Source organism: Prionailurus viverrinus, chromosome X (assembly GCF_022837055.1).
Source record: "Prionailurus viverrinus isolate Anna chromosome X, UM_Priviv_1.0, whole genome shotgun sequence".
Taxonomy (NCBI): domain Eukaryota; kingdom Metazoa; phylum Chordata; class Mammalia; order Carnivora; family Felidae; genus Prionailurus; species Prionailurus viverrinus.
The window spans coordinates 47,283,460-47,306,591 of NC_062579.1; the positions used below are offsets into that span (position 1 = coordinate 47,283,460).

The 23,132-nt window shown below is 38.5% G+C and overlaps 1 protein-coding gene across 1 annotated transcript in view; it reads left to right on the plus strand.

The window, feature by feature from the left end:
- Nucleotides 1–1,869: 1,869 nt before the first annotated feature.
- Nucleotides 1,870–23,132, plus strand: part of ZC3H12B (zinc finger CCCH-type containing 12B) — a 78,527-nt gene continuing 57,264 nt past the window's right edge. The window contains exon 1 of the mRNA XM_047844315.1: nucleotides 1,870–2,477. Coding sequence (XP_047700271.1) covers nucleotides 1,870–2,477 — 608 coding nt within the window. The remainder of the gene's footprint in view (nucleotides 2,478–23,132) is intronic.

The following is a 23,132-nucleotide window of genomic DNA, read 5'->3' on the forward strand; positions in this document are numbered from 1 at the left end:
AGCTTAAATTTGCTATTGTATATGTACATGAACTTGGTAAATGTGCTCACATCAATGTTAACTTGGACAAAGCAAAATATAAGATAATAGAAAAGGTGGGAAATTCTATAGTTCATTAGCTAGGAATAGTCAAACTGATCTATAGGTACCTCTCATTTGCCAATAAAATATACCGTTGATCTTATAAACAGTTGTTTTTAAGTGACTTTTGAGATTTAAATAAATGCAAGATGAAAATCTCAATGTCCTATGTGGTGAAAATCTCAATGTCTTATGTGCACTAGAAATTATTTTGAAGAGAATAAGATATAAGTCAGATAATAAAATCGAATTTTAAAGGAAATAGACTTCAAAGTTCAAATAACAGATTAATGGAGAAGTGAAAGTGAAATGGATGTCTATGTATTGGCTAATTCATTAAGGGAAATTTTTTAAGACACAAGAGGTAGTGTAATCATTATAGAAGTCACATGCTGCCTGAATGTCAGTTCTGAGATGGCAATTCTGTGTGCATATAAAATTTCCAAATGTGACTTTCCTAAAGCAAACATGCAGCTATCCATATTATTCTTCGATAGAACTATTAGTGCCTTCTTCCTGTTTGTATAAACAGTAGTACTAAAGTGTAACTAAAGTGTAACCCTAGTACATTGGTTACATAAATAGTCTTGTTTTAGATTAGTGAACTGCTGCTACCTGAAGAGCTTTTCAGTGCTCACACATCTACTACCTTGCCTTATTGACAGCCTCCCTTAAAACAACAGCAACAACAAAAATCCTTTGATGGTGTCTGTTGCACCCTTTACATATATTGAGAACCTACTGTCTTCTGTTCACTTTTCTAAGCACTTTCCTTACTCATCTTACATAATCTTTACCCTGTGAGGTAAGTATCAGTATTCTCATTCTATATTTGAGGAAACCAAGGCTCAGACTGAGAAAAAATACCTTGCCTAAGTTAGAACTCAAACTTGTGGGGACAATTGAGGTAGGTGAGAGGAGGAGTTCAGAAATAAAATTGTCCTTAATTCTCTTCGGTAACAGATATTATTTTAAAATGTTTTGTTTTATTGTGCAAACTGACTTTTTACAATACAATAAATACAATTACAATAAATGAAATAGGCTGCAGATACAATTCATAAGTGTACACAGACCCTTTAAAAAAATCTGGAGTGCATCTACCTACTTATCACCTTTTACCTACTTCAATTTCTTGAAAGCAATTTTAATGGTTTTCTAGTCTCCATAGTAGATAGAGTCTCTGATCTGTTGCAATGAATGGTGCTAGAGATGTTGTGCTTTTCAGGAATGGAACTGCACTTTAGCAAGAGGGATCTAGTGTGAAATCTGGAAATCTCTCAGAAAGGAGAAGAGAAAGTCCTTTTAAGGATGTATATATTCCTGCACCTTGTTGAAATGCCATGTTTGCCTTTCACAAAGTTGTGATAATAAGTTAACTTTAGCGTGATTTATTTTGTGTGTGAATGGGGGGTGATTATAGCACAATTGCTACCATTGAAATTTTTATGCCTATAATTATTAAAGAATTAGAGTATATATTTTTTTTGTTATAAGGTGAGTCCAATCATTTAAAGTACAAAAACAAAATGTCATACAGTGTGTAGTTTCTTTAAAAGAAACCGGTGCATTCTTAAATGCCATTCCAGAATGTTACTAAACATGATTGTGGTATGTGTGTTTATTTGTAGGGACTGGTAACATCTGAACATACCAAACCAAACAGGCAAAGACTTTCACCATCACTACCACCACATTTTACTACAAAGGAATATAACTGTATGTGGATTCCAAGCAGGCTAAAAAGAAAAAGAGCTGATTAGACTTCAGACTGCCCACTGAATGGGGATGACGGCCACAGCTGCAGTGGGGACATCAAAAATGGAGAAGAGTTCCTCCAAGGAAGAGAAACAACAATCTAAGCAGGACAGGATGGAGCAGAGCAATGCTGATTCTGAAGAGTGGATGAACTCTGAGAATGAACCTGAACAGATGAGCCTTAAGAACAATAACAATGACAATAGCTACGGATCTGGGGATGCTCAGTTGAAAAAAAAGGATATTCCCGCCAAGCCACACCGTCAGCTCTTTAGATCACCCTGCTTAGATCATCCAAGCTTCTCCCAGAGCAGCATTCTACAGGATAGGAAGCTTGACTTGGAAAAAGAATACCAAGCCAAGATGGATTTTGCTCTAAAGCTGGGCTATGCAGAGGCACAGATTCAATCAGTATTGAACAAGCTGGGCCCAGAATCACTTATTAATGATGTATTGGCAGAGCTCGTCAGGCTTGGGAACAAAGGTGATTCAGAAGGGCAGGCCAATTTGAGTTTGTTAGCACCTAGGGGTCCCAGCTCTAGAGAGATTGCAAGCCCTGAACTGTCTCTTGAAGATGAAATAGACAACAGTGAAAATTTGAGGCCAGTTGTCATAGATGGAAGTAATGTGGCAATGAGGTAAGCGTATCATATTTTCAATCTTTAAAAACAAAACAAAACAAAACATCTCTGAGCTCATAAAAAATCATCTCCCTTTGCAAAGCACTATGGGAGGCTCTTGGCTGTTGTCTGCAGCTTATGCTACTGTAGGTGGAGAGAGGCTAAAATGATCTTGCCTTGGCCTTTTCTCTCTCCCTTGGAATTGTTGCCATTTGTGTTCAGGTACTCAAAGCAGCTGAGACATCAGTGATGTTTCAGTAGAGACATCATTCAGCCTTTGTTCCTCCTGGGGTATCTTCTCCAACCTCTGCTTGCCTAGACCAATCATCCTGAGAATGCTGTTTTTATAATTTCACTTGGGGGCTTACTTGGGAGCTTGGAGTGACTCCCAATTGCGATTCTACCAAATTTGGATCCCTTTGCCTGGCTTTTTGATATGACATTTCTCTCCTCCCATTTGGTTGTAGCTCAGTCTTTTGAATAGTCTCCATGTAAATTATGATGATTTCTACACCACTGCTTGTGTTCATGTCATTCCCAAACCTAGGAGTAACCTCGTCCTTATCTTCATACCTATCAAGATGCACTGCCTTCACTGACACCATCCCGGCTCTTTTAATCCCAATGATTATCTCTGAGCTATAATAACTATGATAGGTTGAGTAATATCCCCCTAAAGATGTCCACATCCTAATCCCTGGAATCTGTGAATGGGTTATTTTACATGGTAAAAGGAACTTTGCAGGTATGATTAAGAATTTGAGATAGGTAAGATTATCCTGGGTTATCAAGGTGGACTCACTGTAATTACAAAGGTCCTTATAAAAGGAAGGGAGGCAACAGGATAAGAATGAATTGTAGGAGGGATGCCTGGGTGGTTCAGTCAGTTAATCGTCCAACTTTTGCTTAGGTCATCATCTCATGTTTAGTGGGTTCAAGCCCCACATCAGGCTCTGTCCTGACATCTCAGAGGCTGGAGTCTGCTTTGGATTCTGTATCTCCCTCTCTTTCTGCCCCTCCCTGTCTCTCTCTCTCTCTCTCTCTCTCTCTCTCAAAAATAAGCATCAAAAAATTTAAAAAAAGAAAATTATTTTTTTTGTTTTGTTTTTATTTTATTTTTTTATTTTTTATTTTTTTTATGAAATTTATTGACAAATTGGTTTCCATACAACACCCAGTGCTCATCCCAAAAGGTGCCCTCCTCAATACCCATCACCCACCCTCTCCTCCCTCCCACCCCCCATCAACCCTCAGTTTGTTCTCAGTTTTTAAGTCTCTTATGCTTTGGCTCTCTCCCATTCTAACCTCTTTTTTTTTTTCCTTCCCCTCCCCCATGGGTTCCTGTTAAGTTTCTCAGGATCCACATAAGAGTGAAACCATATGGTATCTGTCTTTCTCTGTATGGCTTATTTCACTTAGCATCACACTCTCCAGTTCCATCCACGTTGATACAAAAGGCCATATTTCATTTTTTCTCATTGCCACGTAATATTCCATTGTGTATATAAACCACAATTTCTTTATCCATTCATCAGTTGATGGACATTTAGGCTCTTTCCATAATTTGGCTATTGTTGAGAGTGCTGCTATGAACATTGGGGTACAAGTGGCCCTATGCATCAGTGCTCCTGTATCCCTTGGATAAATTCCTAGCAGTGCTATTGCTGGGTCATAGGGTAGGTCTATTTTTAATTTTCTGAGGAACCTCCACACTGCTTTCCAGAGCGGCTGCACCAATTTGCATTCCCACCAACAGTGCAAGAGGGTTCCCGTTTCTCCACATCCTCTCCAGCATCTATAGTCTCCTGATTTGTTCATTTTGGCCACTCTGACTGGCGTGAGGTGATACCTGAGTGTGGTTTTGATTTGTATTTCCCTGATAAGGAGCGACGCTGAACATCTTTTCATGTGCCTGTTGGCCATCCGGATGTCTTCTTTAGAGAAGTGTCTATTCATGTTTTCTGCCCATTTCTTCACTGGGTTATTTGTTTTTCAGGTGTGGAGTTTGGTGAGCTCTTTATAGATTTTGGATACTAGCCCTTTGTCTGATATGTCATTTGCGAATATATTTTCCCATTCCATTGGTTGCCTTTTAGTTTTGTTGGTTGTTTCCTTTGTTGTGCAGAAGCTTTTTATCTTCATAAGGTCCCAGTAATTCACTTTTGCTTTTAATTCCCTTGCCTTTGGGGATGTGTCGAGTAAGAGATTGCTACGGCTGAGGTCAGAGAGGTCTTTTCCTGCTTTCTCCTCTAAGGTTTTGATGGTTTCCTGTCTCACATTTAGGTCCTTTATCCATTTTGAGTTTATTTTTGTGAATGGTGTGAGAAAGTGGTCGAGTTTCAACCTTCTGCATGTTGCTGTCCAGTTCTCCCAGCACCATTTGTTAAAGAGGCTGTCTTTTTTCCATTGGATGTTCTTTCCTGCTTTGTCAAAGATGAGTTGGCCATACGTTTGTGGGTCTAGTTCTGGGGTTTCTATTCTATTCCATTGGTCTATGTGTCTGTTTTGGTGCCAATACCATGCTGTCTTGATGATGACAGCTTTGTAGTAGAGGCTAAAGTCTGGGATTGTGATGCCTCCTGCTTTGGTCTTCTTCTTCAAAATTCCTTTGGCTATTCGGGGCCTTTTGTGGTTCCATACGAATTTTAGGATTGCTTGTTCTAGTTTCGAGAAGAATGCTGGTGCAATTTTGATTGGGATTGCATTGAATGTGTAGATAGCTTTGGGTAGTATTGACATTTTGACAATATTTATTCTTCCAATCCATGAGCAGGGAATGTCTTTCCATTTTTTTAAATCTTCTTCAATTTCCTTCATAAGCTTTCTATAGTTTTCAGCATACAGATCCTTTACATCCTTGGTTAGATTTATTCCTAGGTATTTTATGCTTCTTGGTGCAATTGTGAATGGGATCAGTTCCTTTATTTGTCTTTCTGTTGCTTCATTGTTAGTGTATAAGAATGCAACTGATTTCTGTACATTGATTTTGTATCCTGCAACTTTGCTGAATTCATGTATCAGTTCTAGCAGACTTTTAGTGGAGTCTATCGGATTTTCCATGTATAATATCATGTCATCTGCAAAAAGCGAAAGCTTGACTTCATCTTTGCCAATTTTGATGCCTTTGATTTCCTTTTGTTGTCTGATTGCTGATGCTAGAACTTCCAGCACTATGTTAAACAGCAGCGGTGAGAGTGGGCATCCTTGTCGTGTTCCTGATCTCAGGGAAAAAGCTCTCAGTTTTTCCCCGTTGAGGATGATGTTAGCTGTGGGCTTTTCATAAATGGCTTTTATGATCTTTATGTTCCTTCTATCCCGACTTTCTCAAGGGTTTTTATTAAGAAAGGGTGCTGGATTTTGTCAAAGGCCTTTTCTGCATCGATTGACAGGATCATATGGTTCTTCTCTTTTTTTTTGTTAATGTGATGTATCACGTTGATTGATTTGCGAATGTTGAACCAGCCCTGCAGCCCAGGAATGAATCCCACTTGATCATGGTGAATAATTCTTTTTATATGCCGTTGAATTCGATTTGCTAGTACCTTATTGAGAATTTTTGCATCCATATTCATCAGGGATATTGGCCTGTAGTTCTCTTTTTTTACTGGGTCTCTGTCTGGTTTAGGAATCAAAGTGATACTGGCTTCATAGAATGAGTCTGGAAGTTTTCCTTCCCTTTCTATTTCTTGGAATAGCTTGAGAAGGATAGGTATTATCTCTGCTTTAAACGTCTGGTAGAACTCCCCTGGGAAGCCATCTGGTCCTGGACTCTTATTTGTTGGGAGATTTTTGATAACCGATTCAATTTCTTCGCTGGTTATGGGTCTGTTCAAGCTTTCTATTTCCTCCTGATTGAGTTTTGGAAGAGTGTGGGTGTTCAGGAATTTGTCCATTTCTTCCAGGTTGTCCAATTTGTTGGCATATAATTTTTCATAGTATTCCCTGATAATTGTTTGTATCTCTGAGGGATTGGTTGTAATAATTCCATTTTCATTCATGATTTTATCTATTTGGGTCATCTCCCTTTTCTTTTTGAGAAGCCTGGCTAGAGGTTTGTCAATTTTGTTTATTTTTTCAAAAAAAACCAACTCTTGGTTTCTTTGATCTGCTCTACAGTTTTTTTAGTTTCTATATTGTTTATTTCTGCTCTGATCTTTATTATTTCTCTTCTTCTGCTGGGTTTAGGCTGCCTTTGCTGTTCTGCTTCTAGTTCCTTTAGGTGTGCTGTTAGATTTTGTATTTGGGATTTTTCTTGTTTCTTGAGATAGGCCTGGATTGCAATGTATTTTCCTCTCAGGACTGCCTTTGCTGCGTCCCAAAGCGTTTGGATTGTTGTATTTTCATTTTCGTTTGTTTCCATATATTTTTTAATTTCTTCTCTAATTGTCTGATTGACCCACTCATTCGTGTAGTAGGGTGTTCTTTAACCTCCATACTTTTGGAGGGTTTCCAGACTTTTTTCTGTGGTTGATTTCAAGCTTCATAGCATTGTGGTCTGAAAGTAAGCATGGTATAATTTCAATTCTTGTAAACTTATGAAGGGCTGTTTTGTGACCCAGTATATGATCTATCTTGGAGAATGTTCCATGTGCACTCGAGAAGAAAGTATATTCTGTTGCTTTGGGTTGCAGAGTTCTAAATATATCTGTCAAGTCCATCTGATCCAATGTCTCATTCAGGGCCCTTGTTTCTTTATTGACCGTGTGTCTAGATGATCTATCCATTTCTGTAAGTGGGGTGTTAAAGTCCCCTGCAATTACCACATTCTTATCAATAAGGTTGCTTATGTTTATGAGTAATTGTTTTATATATTTGGGGGCTCCGGTATTCGGTGCATAGACATTGATAATTGTTAGCTCTTCCTGATGGATAGACCCTGTAACTATTATATAATGTCCTTCTTCATCTCTTGTTACAGCCTTTAATTTAAAGTCTAGTTTGTCTGATATAAGTATGGCTACTCCAGCTTTCTTTTGGCTTCCAGTCGCATGATAAATAGTTCTCCATCCCCTCACTCTCAATCTAAAGGTGTCCTCAGGTCGAAAATGAGTCTCTTGTAGACAGCAAATAGATGGGTCTTGTTTTTTTATCCATTCTGATACCCTATGTCTTTTGGTTGGCGCATTTAATCCATTTACATTCAGTGTTATTATAGAAAGATACGGGTTTAGACTCATTGTGATGTCTGTATGTTTTATGCTTATAGTGATGTCTCCGGGACTTTGTCTCACAGGGTCCCCCTTAGGGTCTCTTGTAGGGCTGGTTTAGTGGTGACAAATTCCTTCAGTTTTTGTTTGTTTGGGAAGACCTTTATCTCTCCTTCTATTCTAAATGACAGACTTGCTGGATAAAGGATTCTTGGCTGCATATTTTTTCTGTCTAGCACCCTGAAAATCTCGTGCCAATTCTTTCTGGCCTGCCAAGTTTCAAAAGAAAGATCAGTCACGAGTCTTATAGGTCTCCCTTTATATGTGAGGGCACGTTTACCCCTTGCTGCTTTCAGAATTTTCTCTTTATCCTTGTATTTTGCCAGTTTCACTATGATATGTCGTGCAGAAGATCGATTCAAGTTACGTCTGAAGGGAGTTCTCTGTGCCTCTTGGATTTCAATGCCTTTTTCCTTCCCCACTTCAGGGAAGTTCTCAGCTATTATTTCTTCAAGTACCCCTTCAGCACCTTTCCCTCTCTCTTCCTCCTCTGGGATACCAATTATGCGTATATTATTTCTTTTTAGTGTATCACTTAGTTCTCTACTTTTCCCCTCATACTCCTGGATTTTTTTATCTCTCTTTTTCTCAGCTTCCTCTTTTTCCATAACTTTATCTTCTAGTTCACCTATTCTCTCCTCTGCCTATTCAAGCCGAGCTGTGGTGGTTTCCATTTTGTTATGCATTTCGTTTAAAGCGTTTTTCAGCTCCTCGTGACTGTTCCTTAGTCCCTTGATCTCTGTAGCAAGAGATTCTCTGCTGTCCTGTATACTGTTTTCAAGCCCAGCGATTAATTTTATGACTATTATTCTAAATTCACTTTCTGTTATGTTATTTAAATCCTTTTTGATCAGCTCATTAGCTGTTGTTATTTCCTGGAGATTCTTCTGAGGGGAATTCTTCCGCTTGGTCATTTTGGACAGTCCCTGGCGTGGTGAGGACCTGCAGGGCACTTCCCCTGTGCTGTGGTGTATAACTGGAGTTGGTGGGCGGGGCCGCAGTCAGACTTGATGTCTGCCCCCAGCCCACCGCTGGGGCCACAGTCAGACTGGTGTGTGCCTTCTCTTCCCCTCTCCTAGGGGCGGGATTCACTGTGGGGTGGTGTGGCTCCTCTGTTCTACTTGCACCCTGCCAGGCTTGTGATGCTGGGGATCTGGCGTATTAGCTGGGGTGAGTAGGCAAGGTGCACGGGGGCAGGAGGGGCAGGCTTAGATCGCTTCTCCTTAGGTGATCCACTTCAGGAGGGGCCCTGTGGCAGCGGGAGGGAGTCAGATCCGCTGCTGGAGGTTTGGCTCCACCGAAGCGCAGAGTTGGGTGTTTGCGCAGAGCGAGCAAGTTCCCTGGCAGGAACCATTTCCCTTTGGGATTTCGGCTGGGGGATGGGCGGGGGAGATGGCGCTGGCGAGCGCCTTTGTTCCCCACCAAACTGAGCTCTGTTGTCAGGGGGCTCAGCAGCTCTCCCTCCCTTTGTCCTCCAGCCTTCCCGCTTTCCGAGCAGAGCTGTTAACTTATGACCTCCCAGACGCTAAGTCGCGCTTGCTGTCGGAACACAGTCCGTCAGGCCCCTCCGCTTTTGCAAGCCAGACTCGGGGGCTCTGCTTGGCCGGCGAGCCGCCCCTCCGCCACGGCTCCCTCCCGCCAGTCCGTGGAGCGCGCACCGCCTCGCCACCCTTCCTACCCTCTTCCGTGGGCCTCTCGTCTGCGTTTGGCTCTGGCGACTCCGTTCTGCTAATCCTCTGGTGGTTTTCTGGGTTACTTAGGCGGGTGTAGATGGAATCTAAGTGATCAGCAGGACGTGCGGTGAGCCCAGCGTCCTCCTAAGACGCCATCTTGCCGCCTCCTTCAAGAAAATTATTTTTTAATGGGTAGTAGGAGATGCAATGACATAAACAAGAGGATGGGTGGTGTAAGAAAGAGGCCATGAGCCAAGGAATGTGGGAAGCCTCCAGAAACTGAAAACGGCAAGGAAAGAGATTCTCTCCTGAAGAGACAACATAGCCTTGTCAACATTTTGATTTTAGAATTCTGACTTCTTGAACTAAACACAAATAAATTGGTGTTATTTTAAGACACTTAATATATGGTAATTTGTTATAGCAGCAATAGTAAAGTAATACATAACCAAGAGTGCCTTCATACTTTATTCCATATTTTCTCACATAATTTTTTAATTCATGTCAGAGATCTTTAGGAATTCCTTCTTTTTTCTTTTTCAAAAGCATAAATGAACTATTTAGACTTCATCAAAATAAAAACCTTCTTCTGTTTGTAAAATGAATTGCCATTCAGCTCTGGCGTAAAAATTCCCGATAATCAGGAGCCTGTTTCCTATGAGTATATCATTCCTTGATGAACTCAATGGAGTCTTAGACTACACAATCAGAACAAAAATAAGAAGCCTTAGACTAGCAAGATTTTCATTTGATTATCCAATTCTCTTTGAGGACAAAGGCCTTATTTTATGCTTCCCTTGTTTTCCCCACAGTATGTAGCACACTATTGGATGCTCCTATAGAGATACAAAAGGAGCAGGAATAGGACAAGTCTTATCAATGATACCATTGTTGTATGTAGGAGTTACTTAGCAGTCTATCTTGTATATTTTAGTATATAGTTCTATTTAATCCTCACAGCAACTTTATTTTACAGATGAGAAAAACAGAGCTCAGCAAGGTTAAATGGCTTTCTTGAGGTCATTTGATAAAGCTAGTAAGTAGCAAAGTGAGAATTTGAACTTAAGTCCTCTGGCTTCAAATAAATGAAATGAAACTAAATTTTAAAAATATATGTTTTTTTAAAAATATGTGTTTAAAAATGTGTTTGTTCTCTTTTTTTTCAAGTTTTTATTTAAATTCCAGTTAGTTAGCATAGAGTGTAGTACTAGTTTCAGATGTAGAGTTTAGTGATTCATCACTTACATGCAACACCCAGTGTTCATCACTGCAAGTGCCAGGGAGTTTTGCATATGTAATTTAATCCACGCTAAAACGTCTACAAGAACAGACTAATTTGGTTAATTTTTGCACATGAGGAGACTCAGGTTCAGAGAGGTTGAGTAACTGCCCAAGGTTATACAAGTAATGAATGACAATGTTTGCATTAAAACCTGAATCTGACTTCAATGCTTTTTTGACAATAAAATGCAATAATATGTGACTATTAGTGTTAATAAGAATATTTGGTATTCCTCCTGGTAGCAGGAAATACCCTTACACATTTCCTTTTTCAAACTTTTAATTATGACAGCTTCATCACAAGGTGGGTAAAGCAAGCTAGACTTCTCTCCTGTTTTACTGAAGGAAAACTAGAAGCATAGTCACAAGAAAGTTAAATAGCTTGTACACAATACTAAAGTAATCAGAATGATGCAAAGGGCCAGTGAAAAGCAGAGGGTGATTTCTATGTTCAAAGGCCAATGGTTACTCTGATCTTCTAATAGGCATAAACTAATTTTTGAAGGGAAGAGGCATGGGATCTGCCAAACTCAATATCTTACCAGACTAGATCACCCCAAACACCTTAGATTGGACTGGTTTTCCAAGGCCTACACTTCTTTAAGTATTTTGTGTTTTGGATGTGGGGATGATAAGAGCCCAAGACTTCGTTGAAGACTTTGGCTTCATGGTGATATAAGACCTTCCTTATCTTTCGACTTGAAGGATTACTGATTATAAAAGACACTGTAGTATTGTTCTTGTGCTTTTTAAGGAATACTGAAGAGATTAATTGCCAAGGTAATTCTTTTCAGCATATCTAGTCTATGCCAGTAGCAAACTGTAATACTGATAGGAAGATGAGATTTTGTCTTTTGTTGGAGTTGCTTTGCAAAGTTAAAGATGTATTACAATTTAAATAAAGAAAAAAGAAAAAAAATCAGCACTCAACATATTTTTAGGAGTATATAAACATAGTGTGTAGTAGAACAACTGATTTTCTAAAATTGCCAGCTGTGCCCTTGTTAGCATCTCTTTCCTTTTCTGACTAGGTTAGTTACTGATGAGTCCCATTTATTCTGCAGTCACATTTCACATAGTCAAAGATCAGTGCTATAGTCTGCTTATGAATTTGTTAGTGCTATTAATATAAATTTGGTTTATTTCCCCATTGCTTAGCTGTAACTTTATCATGAGATTTATACTTCTTAAACTACATATTAACATCTATTTTTCTTCAGCATATTATATGAGCCTGCATTGAACTCATGATGTTTTGCTTGTCATCTAACATTAACATTTACAGTAGTGGTGTACCTGTGATTCACACACTGGTGAACAGCATATATCAATATGCTAAGATCCTAAAATATATGTTCATTCTGAGAGCTGCCTCCTTTGGAAAGAAAAATCTATTTCAGAGGAATTAAGGAATGTCAAATGCAAATGCCACCATATTCTTTAAGTTTGAGAGAAACCCAAATACTTAAACCCTACAAAAAGGGCAGAAGGAGATGCCAGTGATGAATCTGCTAGGCAGAATTTGGCTTGGAATCTGGATCATAATACGTATCTAAACCAGTTTACAAAACAAAGTGAGATATACTGTCACCAAGAGACACTTGGTGACTTGCAGGTCTATACTGTTAGATTACATTTAGATAGGCTTTTAGGTCTTACTTTTTAAATTGCAAAATAATACTTTGTGGTTTTAGGCTATAACAGGTGATCTTACAAGAATCATTCTATGTTACACTATTTTTTTTCTTTTATGCATTTCTCAAGTATTTATTGAGCACTAAACTTTGTGTACTGGGCCCTTATGTAGGACATCACTGCCACCTTCACAAATGTTGAAATTGAATTCTGATTCCTACTGGACATTTGGTACACTTCCTGGAATGCTCCAATGGAATATTTTCAATGGCATGCTGTAGACATTTTACATTTTTTAACATTATAATTCTCAGTATGTTAAAAATTTATACCAGAATACAGATGTATAAAAATATTAATAATGTTTGTCTCTGGAAGGTAGTAAAACAATAAAAATGTAAAGAAAAATTTATATTTTTTGCATTTTCCACATTTTACCTTATAAATACATATTACTCTTAAAATGAGGAAAGATATTTATTTATTTATTTTTTCAACGTTTATTTATTTTTTGGGGGACAGAGAGAGACAGAGCATGAACGGGGGAGGGGCAGAGAAAGAGGGAGACACAGAATCGGAAACAGGCTCCAGGCTCCGAGCCAACAGCCCAGAGCCCGACGCGGGGCTCGAACTCACGGACCACGAGATCGTGACCTGGCTGAAGTCGGACGCTTAACCGACTGCGCCACCCAGGCGCCCCATGAGGAAAGATATTTAATTGAATAATTGACATACTAATTGTATTAGTTTCATATGTACAACATAATGATTTGATACATTGAGAAGTGATCACCACAATAAGCCTAATTACCATCTGTCATCCTACAAAGTTGTTACAACATTATTCACTATATTCTTTATGCTATACATTATATTCTCATGTCTTATTTATTTTATAACTGGAATATGTAACTGTTAATCCCCTTCACTTCTTTTGTCCATCCCCTACCCACCCACCCCTCTAGAAACCATCAATTTGTTCTATCAGCCAGTTTCTATTTTTTTTTATTTGTTCATTTGTTATGTTTCTTTAGATTTTGCATATAAGTGAAACCATATGGTATTTATCTTTCTCTGTCTTATTTATTTCATTTATCATAATACCTTCTAGTTCATCTGTGTTGTCACAAATAGCAAGATTTAACTCTTTTATGGCTGAGTTATGTTCCAGTCTCTCTCTCTCTCTCTCTCTCTGTCTCTCATTCTGTGTGTGTGTGTGTGTGTGTGTGTGTCACATCTTTATGCATTCATCTTTTGATGGACACTTAGGTTACTTCCATGTCTTGCTTGTTGTAAATAATGCTGCGATCAACATAGGGGTACACATGTCTTTTTGAATTAGTGTTTTCATTTTCTTTGGGTAAATACCCAGACATAGAATTACTGGATGGTATAGTATTTCTTTTTTTTCTCTTTTCTTTTCTTTCTTTCTTTCTTTCTTTCTTTCTTTATTTATTTTGAGAGAGAAAGTGACAGCATGGATAGGGGAAGGGCAGAAAGAGAGGAAGAAAGAGAAAATCTCAAGCAGGCTCAATGTTATCAGCCAGGAGCCGGAGGCAGAGCTCCACCTTACCAACCATGAGATGATGAGTTGACCCATAATCCAGAGTCAGACTCTTAACTTACTGAGCAAGCCGGGCACTTTGGATTTTATGGTATTTCTAATTTTAATTTTTTGAGAAACTGCCATACCGTTATCTATAGTAGTTGCCCCAATTTACATTTCTACAAATAGTGCACAAGTTTTTTTCTTCTCTAAATCTTTATCAACACTTGATATTTCTTGTCATTTAGACACTAGCCATTCTAACTGGTGTGAAGTGATATCTCATTGTGGTTTTGATTTGCATATCCTTGATGACCAGTGATGTAGAGCATTTTTTTTAGGCCTCTGTTGGCCATCTGGATATTGTTCAAAAAATGTCTATTCAGGTCATTTTGTAATCAAATTATTTGTTGGGTTTTTTTGGCATTGAGTTCTATGAGTTTTTGTTATATATTTTGGACATTAACCACTTATTACATATATCATTTGCAAATAACTTCTTTCATTCAGTATGTTACATTTTTATTTTGTTGAAAGTTTCCTTCACTGTGGAATAATTGTTTTTTTTTCAGTTTGATGTAGTCCCAATTATTTATTTTTGCTTTGTTTCTCTTACCTAATAAGGCAGATCTATAAAAGTATAGCTAAAGCCTATCAAGAGTTTACTGCCAATGTTTTCTTTCAGGAATTTAATGGATTCAGGTATTTTATTTAGATCATTAATCCATTATTTTATTTTATTTTATTTTATTATTTTTTTATTTTTTTATTTTTTTAAATTCCCGTATAGTTAACATACAGTGTTATATTAATTTCAAGTGTACAATATAGTGATTCAACAATTGCATGCATCACCCATTGCTCATCAGGACAAGTGCATCTGATAATCCCCATCACCTATTTCACCCCCCCCCACCTTCCCTCTGGTAACCATCTGTTCCCTAGAGTTAAGAGTTTGTTTCTTGGTTTGTATAACTTTCTTTTTATTCCATTGTTCTTTTTTTTTTGTTTCTTAACTTTCCCATTTAGGTGAAACCATGGTATTTGTCTTTCTCTGACTTATTTCACTTAGCATTAAACTCTTTAGGACTGGGGAAGATGGCAGTGTAGGAGGACACTGGGCTCACCACGTCCTGCTGATCACTTAGATTCCACCAACATCTGCCTAAATACCCCAGAAAAACACCAGAATACTAGCAGGACGGACTCTCCAGAGCCAAGCCTAGACAAAAGGCCCATAGAAGAGGGTAGGAAGAGCAGAGAGGTGGTGCGTGCTACACAGACTGACGGCAGGGAGCCGGGGCAGTGGAGGGACAGCCCACCCGGCAAGGCAGAGCCCCTGAGTCTGGCTTACAAAATCAGAGGGGCCAGACTGCGTGAGTTCTGACAGCCAGAGGGACTTAACATCTGGAATATTATAAGTCAATAGCTATGCTCAAAAAGTGGGAGAGCTAGAGGACAACGGGAGGGAGAGTTGTTGAGCCCGGGAAGACAGAGCTCAGCTTGGCAGGGAACAAAGGCACTGGGAAACACCATCTCCCTCGCCCATCCCCCAGCTAAAATCCCAAAGGGAACCAGTTCCCATCACAGAACTTGCTTGCACCTCGCAAACACCCAATGCTGTGCTTCTGTGGATCCATCCCTCCGATGGGTCTGCCTCCCTCCCGGTGCCACAGGGCACCTCCAGAAGCCGACCACCAAAGGCAAAGTGATCTAACCCTACCCATTCCGCCCCTGTGCACCTTGCGGATCCACCCTGGCCAATACGCCAGATTCCATCAAAGCAGCACCACAAGCCTGGCAGTGTGCAAGTAGCCCACACAAGGACCACACCACTCCACAATGAGTCCTGCCCCTGGGAGAGGGGAAGATAAGGTACACATCAGTCTGACTATGGCCCCAGTGGTGGGCTGGGGAAAGATATCAGGTCTGACTGCGGCCCCTCCCACCAATGCAAGTTATGCCAGACAGCACAGAGGAAGAGCCCTACAGTTCCGCACCACTCCAGTGACTATCGAAAATGACAAAATGGAAGAATTATCCTCAAAAAAACTCCAGGAAGTAGCGACAGCTAACGAACTGATCAAAAACGATTTAAGCAATGTAACAGAAACTTAATTTAAAATAATAGTCATAAAATTAATCACTGGGCTTGAAACAAGTATAGAGGACAGCCGAGAATCTATTGCTACAGAGATCAAGGGATTAAGAAACAGTCAGGAGGAGCTAAAAAATGCTATAAATGAGCTGCAAAATCAAATGGAGGCGACCACAGCTCGGATTAAAGAGGCAGAGGAGAGAATAGGTGAATTAGAAGATAAAATTATGGAAAAAGAGGAAGCTGAGAAAAAGAGAGATAAAAAATTCCAGGAGTAAGAGGGGAGAATTAGAGAACTAAGTGATGCGATAAAACGTAATAATGTACTCATAATTGGGATTCCAGAGGAGGAAGAAAGAGAGAAAGGGTCTGAAGGTGTACTTGAACAAATCATAGCTGAGAACTTCCCTGATCTGGGGAAGGAAAAAGGCATTGAAATGAAAGAGGCATGAGAACTCTCTTCAGACGTAACTTGAATCGATCTTCTGCACAACATACCATAGTGAAAGTGGCAAAATACAAGGAAAAGAGAAAATTCTGAAAGCAGCCAGGGATAAACATGCTCTAACATATAAAGGGAGACTGATAAGACTAGTGACGGATCTAGGTACTGAAACTTGGCAGGCCAGAAAGGAATGGCACGAAAACTTCAATGTGATGAACGGAATAAATATGAAGGCCAAGAATCCTTTATCCAGCAAGTCTGTCATTTAGAATAGAAGGAGAGATAAAGGTCTTCCCAAACAAACACAAACTGAAGGACTTGATCACCACGAAATCGCCCTACAAGAGATCCTAAGGGGGATCCTGTGAGACAAAGTACCAGAGACATCAGTACAAGCGTGAAACCTACAGATATCACAAAGACTCTAAATCCATATCTTTCTATAATGACACTGAATGTAAATGGACTAAATGCTCCAACCAAAAGATATAGGGTATCAGAATGGATGAAAAAAAACCAAGACCATCTGTTTTCTGACTACATGAGACTCATTTTAGACCTGAGGACACCTTCAGATTGAGAGTGAGGGGATGGAGAACTATTTATCATTCTACTGGAAGTCATAAGAAAGCTGGAGTCGCCATACTTATATCAGACAAACTAGACTTTAAATTAAAGGCTGTAACAAGAGATGAAGAAGGGCATTATATAATAATCACAAGGTCTATCCATTGGGAAGAACTAACAATTATAAATGTCTATGCACCGAATGCGGAAGCCCACAAATATGTAAAACAATTAATCACAAACATAAGCAACCTTATTGATAAGAATGTGGTAATTTCAGGGGACTTTAATACTCCACTTACAACAATGGATAGATCATCTAGACACAGAAACAATAAAGAAACAAGAGACCTGATTGATAAACTGGATCAGATGGACTTGAGAGATCTATTTAGAACTCTGCATCCCAAAGCAACAGAATATACTTTCTTCTCGAGAGCACATGGAACATTCTCCAAGATAGATCACATATTGGGTCACAAAACAGCCCTTCATAAGTATAAAAGAATTGAAATCATACCATGCACACTTTCAGACCACAATGCTATGAAGCTTGAAATCAACCACAGGAAAAAGTCTGGAAAACCTCCAAAAGCATGGAGGTTAAAGAACACACTACTAAAGAATGAATGTGTCAACCAGGCAATTAGAGAAGAAATTTAAAAAAATGGAAACAAATGAAAATGAAAATACAGCAATCTAAACGCTTTGGGATGCAGCAAAGGCAGTCCTGAGAGGAAAATACATTGCAATCCAGGCCTATCTCAAGAAACAAACAAACAAAAAAAACAAAATACAAAATCTAACAGCACACCTAAAGGAAATAGAAGCAGAACAGCAAAGACATCCCAAACCCAGCAGAAGAAGAGAAATAATAAAGATCAGAGCAGAAATAAACAACATAGAATCTAAAAAACTGTAGAGCAGATCAATGAAACCAAGAGTTGGTTTTTTGAAAAAATAAACAAAATGGTTACACCTCTAGCTAGGCTTCTCAAAAAGAAAAGGGAGATGACCCAAATAGATAAAATCATGAATGAAAATGGAATGATTACAATCAATCCCTCAGAGATACAAGGAATTATCATGGAATACTATGAAAAATTATATACCAACAAACTGGACATCCTGAAAGAAGTGGACAAATTCCTAAACACCCACACATTTCCAAAACTCAAACAGGAAGAAATAGAAAGCTTGAACAGACCCATAACCAGCGAAGAAATTGAATCAGTTATCAAAAACCTCCCAACAAATAAGAGTCCAGGACCAGATGGCTTCCCAGGGGAATTCTACGAGACAGTTAAAGCAGAGATAATACCTATCCTTCTCAAGTTATTCCAAAAAATAGAAAGGGAAGGAAAACTTCCAGACTCATTCTGCGAAGCCAGCATTAATTTGATTCCTAAACCAGAGACCCAGTAAAAAAAGAGAACTACAGGCCAATATCCCTGATGAATATGGATGCAAAAATTCTCAATAAGACACTAGTAAATCGAATTCAACAGGATATAAAAAGAATTATTCACCATGATCAAGTGGGATTCATTCCTGGGCTGCAGGGCTGGTACAACATTCGCAAATCAATCAATGTGATACATCGCATTAATAAAAGAAAAGATAAAAACCTGTCAATCAATGCAGAAAAAGCATTTGACAAAATTCAGCATGTTTTCTTAATAAAACCTTTGATAAAGTCAGTATAGAAGGAACATAATTAAACATCATAAAAGCCATTTATGAAAAGCCCACAGCTAATATCCTCAATGGGGAAAAACTGAGAGCTTTCCCCCTGAGAACAGGAACATGACAGGGATGTCCACTCTCACCACTGTTGTTTAACACAGAGTTGGAAGTGGTAGCATCAGCAATCAGACAACAAAAGGAAATCAAAGGCATCAAAATTGGCAAAGAGGAAGTCAAGGTCACTTTTTGCACATGACATGTTATTATACACGGAAAACCCTATAGACGCCACCAAAAGTCTGCTAGAACTGATACATGAATTCAGCAAAGTCACAGGATACCAAATTAATGTACCGGAATCAGTTGCACTCTTATACACTAATAATGAAGCAACAGAAAGACAAATAAAGAAATGGATCCCATTCTCAATTGCACCAAGAAGCATAAAATACCTAGGAATAAACCTAACCAAAGATGTAAAAGATCTGTATGCTGAAAACCATAGGAAGCTGATGAAGGAAATTGAAGAAGATATAAAGAAATGGAAAAACATTCCGTGCTCATGGATTGGAAGAATAAAAATTGTTAAAATGTCAATACTACCCAAAGCTATCTACACATTCAATGCAATCTTAATCAAAATGGCACCAGCTTTCTTCTCAAAGCTAGAACAAGGAATCTTAAAATTTGTATAGAACCACAAAAGACCCCGAATACCCAAAGCAATTTTGAAGAAGAAGACCAAAGCAGGAGGCATCACAATCCCAGACTTTAGCCTCTACTACAAAGCTGTAACCATCAATACAGCACAGTATTGGCACAAAAACAGACATATACACCAATGGAATAGAATAGAAACCCCAGAACTAGACCCACAAACGTATGGCCAACTCATCTTTGACAAAGGAAGAAAGAATAGCCAATGGAAAAAAGACAGTCTCTTTAACAAATGGTGCTGGGAGAACTGGACATAAACATGCAAAAGAATGAAACTAGACAATTTTCTTACACCATTCAGAAAAATAGACTCAAAATGGATAAAGGACCTGAATGTGAGATTGGAAACCATTAAAACTCTAGAGGAGAAAGCAGGAAAAAACCTCTCTGACCTCAACTGCAGCAAGTTCTTACTTGACACATACCAAAGGCAAGGGAATTCAAAGCAAAAATGAACTACTGGGACCTCATGAAGATAAAAAGCTTCTGCACAGCAAAGGAAACAATCCACAAAACTAAAAGGCTACCAACAGAATGGCAAAATACATTTGCAAATGACACATCAGACAAAGGGCTAGGATCCAAAATCTATAAAGAGTTCACCAATCTCCACACCTGAAAAACAAATAATCCAGTGAAGACATGGGCAGAAGTGAATAGACACTTCTCTAAAGAAGACATCCAGATGGCCAACAGGCACATGAAAAAATGCTCAACATCGCTCCTCATCAGGGAAATACAAATCAAAACCACGCTCAGATACCACCTCACCCCAGTCAGAGTGGCTAAAATGCACAAATCAGGAGACTATAGATGCTGGCGAGGATGTGGAGAAACGGGAATCCTCTTGCACTGTTGATGGGAATGCAAACTGGTGCAGCCTCTCTGAAAAACAGTGTGGAGGTTCCTCAGAAAATTAAAAATAGACCTACCCAATGGCCCAGCAATAGCACTGCTAGGAATTCACCCAAGGGATACAGGAGTGCTGATGCATAAGGGTACTTGTACCCCAACGTTTATAGCAGCACTTTCAACAATAGCCAAATTGTGGAAAGAGCCTAAATGTCCATCAACTGATGAATGGATAAAGAAATTGTGGTTTATATACACAATGGAATACTACATGGCAATGATAAAGAATGAAATATGGCCTTTCGTAGCAACGTGTGTTATGCTAAGTGAAATAAGTCATACAGAGAAAGATACCATATGTTTTCACTCTTTCGTGGATCCTGAGAAACTTAACAGTAAACCATGGGGGTAGGGGAAGGAAAAAAAAAAAAGAGGTTAGAGAGGGAGGGAGCCAAACCATAAGAGACTGTTAAAAACTGAGAACAAACTGAGGGTTGGTGGGGGGTGGGAGTGAGAGGAGGGTGAGTGATGGGTTTTGAGGAGGGCACATTTTGGGATGAGCACTGGGTGTTGCATGGAAACCAACTTGACAATAAATTTCATATTAAATAAAAACACTCTAGCTCAGCCATCTCCTTGCAAATGGCAGGATTTTATTTTTTCTTATAAAGAATAATATTTCATTTTTTAAATATATTACCTCTACTTTATTAATTCATTTATTGGTAGACCCTTGGGCTGCTTCCATAATTTGACTATTATAAATAATGTTACAATTAACATCGAGGTGCATGTATCCCTTTGAACTAGTGTTTTGTTTTGTTTTGTTTTTTATTTTGATAAATACCCAGCAATGTGATTACCACGTTGTAGGGTAGTTCTTTTTTAAACTTTTTGGGGAAACTCCATAGTGTTTTAAGAGTGTATACTTGTGTGCATTCACATCAACAGTGCAAGAGAGTTATTTTTTTCCACATCCTTGCCAACAATTGGTGTTCATGTTTTTAATTTTAGCCATTCTGAGGGATGAGAGGTGATCTGTCACTGTAGTTATGATTTGCATTTCCCTGATAATGAGTGATGTTGATTGTCTTTTCATATGTGTGTTGGCCATTTATATGCCTTCTATGGAGAAATGTGTGCTCAATTCTTCTGCCAATTTTTAATTGGATTGTTCATTTTTTGAAGGGTGTTGTGTTTTATAAATTCTTTCTATATTTTTAATATTAACCTTTTATTGGATCTATTGCATTTCAACACATTAAAATGAAGCAGGAGAAAGAGGAATTAAGGGAAAAAATCCCATTTACAATTGCACCAGAATTATAAGATACCTAGGAATAAACTTAACAAAAAAGGTGAAAGGCCTTTACTATGAAAAAAAGTAAAACATTCTTGAAAGAAATTGAAAATGACAAAAAGAAATGGAAAACCATTCCATGACCATGGATATATAGAAAAAAATATTGATATATGATATATAGAAATATGATATATAGAAAAAATACTAACCAAAGCATTCTACACATTTAGTACAATCTGTATCAAAATAAAGACAGCGTTTTTCCAAGAGGGAAAACAAGCAATCCTAAAATTTGTATGGAACCACAAAAGACACCGAATAGCCAAAACAACCTTGAAAAAGGAAAGCAAAGCTGGAAGAATCACAATTCCAGACATTAAGTTATATTGCAAAACTAGTGATCAAGACAGGGTGGTACTGGCACAAAAATAGACACATATATCAAAGGAACAGAACAGAAAATCCAGAAATAATCCCACAATTATATGGTAAATTAATCTTTGACAAAGGAGTAAACAATATACAATAGGAAAAAGATAGTGTCTTCAACAAATGATGTTCAGAAAACTGGTCAGCTACATGCAAAAGAATGAAACTGGACCATTTTATTACACCATACACAAAAATAAATTCAAAATATATTAAAGATCTAAATGTAAGACCTGAATCCATAAAAATCATACAAAAGAGCATAGGCAGTAAAGTCTCTGACATCGACTGTTACATTTTTCTGGCTATGTCTCCTGAGGCAAGGGAAATAAAAGCAAAATAAAAGGGCACCTGGGTGGCTCACTCAGTTGGGCGTTCAACTTAGGCACAGGTCATGATCTCACAGTTCAAGGGTTTGAACCCCGCATCAGGTTTTGTGCTGACAGCTTAGAGCCTGGAGCCTGCTTTAGATTCTGTGTGTGTCTCTCTCTGTTCCTTCCCTGCTCATTGTTGTCTCTGCCTCCATCGAAACAAACAAACAAACAAACAAACAGACATTTTTTAAAGCAAAATTAAATATCAGGACTACATCAAAATAAAAAGCTTCTGCATTAATCCAGTTTCAATTTATTCTGGCTCAAGGTGTAACAAAGTCATCCAGTTTTATTATTTTGCATGTAGCTATTCAGTTTTCCCAGAATCATTTATTGAAGCAACTGTCTTCTGCATTGTATATTTATGCCTCCTTTGTCATAGATTAATTGAGCATATACAGTGGGTTTATTTCTAGTTTTTTTTTTGTTTGTTTAGTTTCAGGTGTAGGATTCAGCGTTTCATAACTTACATACAACACCCAGTGCTCATCACAAGTGCCCTCCTTCATACCCATCACCTGTTTAACCCGTTCCACCATCCACCTCCCCTTCAGTAACCCTCAATTTGTTCTCTATAGTTAATAGTCTGTGTCCTGGTTTGAATCTTTTTTCCCTATGTTCATTTGTTTCGTCTCAAAAATTCCACTTGTAAGTGATATCATATGGTATTTGTCTTTCTCTGACTGACTTATTTCATTAGCATAATACTCTCTAGTTCCATCCACGTCTTTGCAAATGGCAAGATTTCATTCTTTCTTATGGCTCAGTAATATTCCATTGTATATTGTATTTTTGTATCCGCTGGGTAAATACCTACTAGTGCATGTGCTGTGTCATAGGGTTGTTCTGCTTTTAGCTTT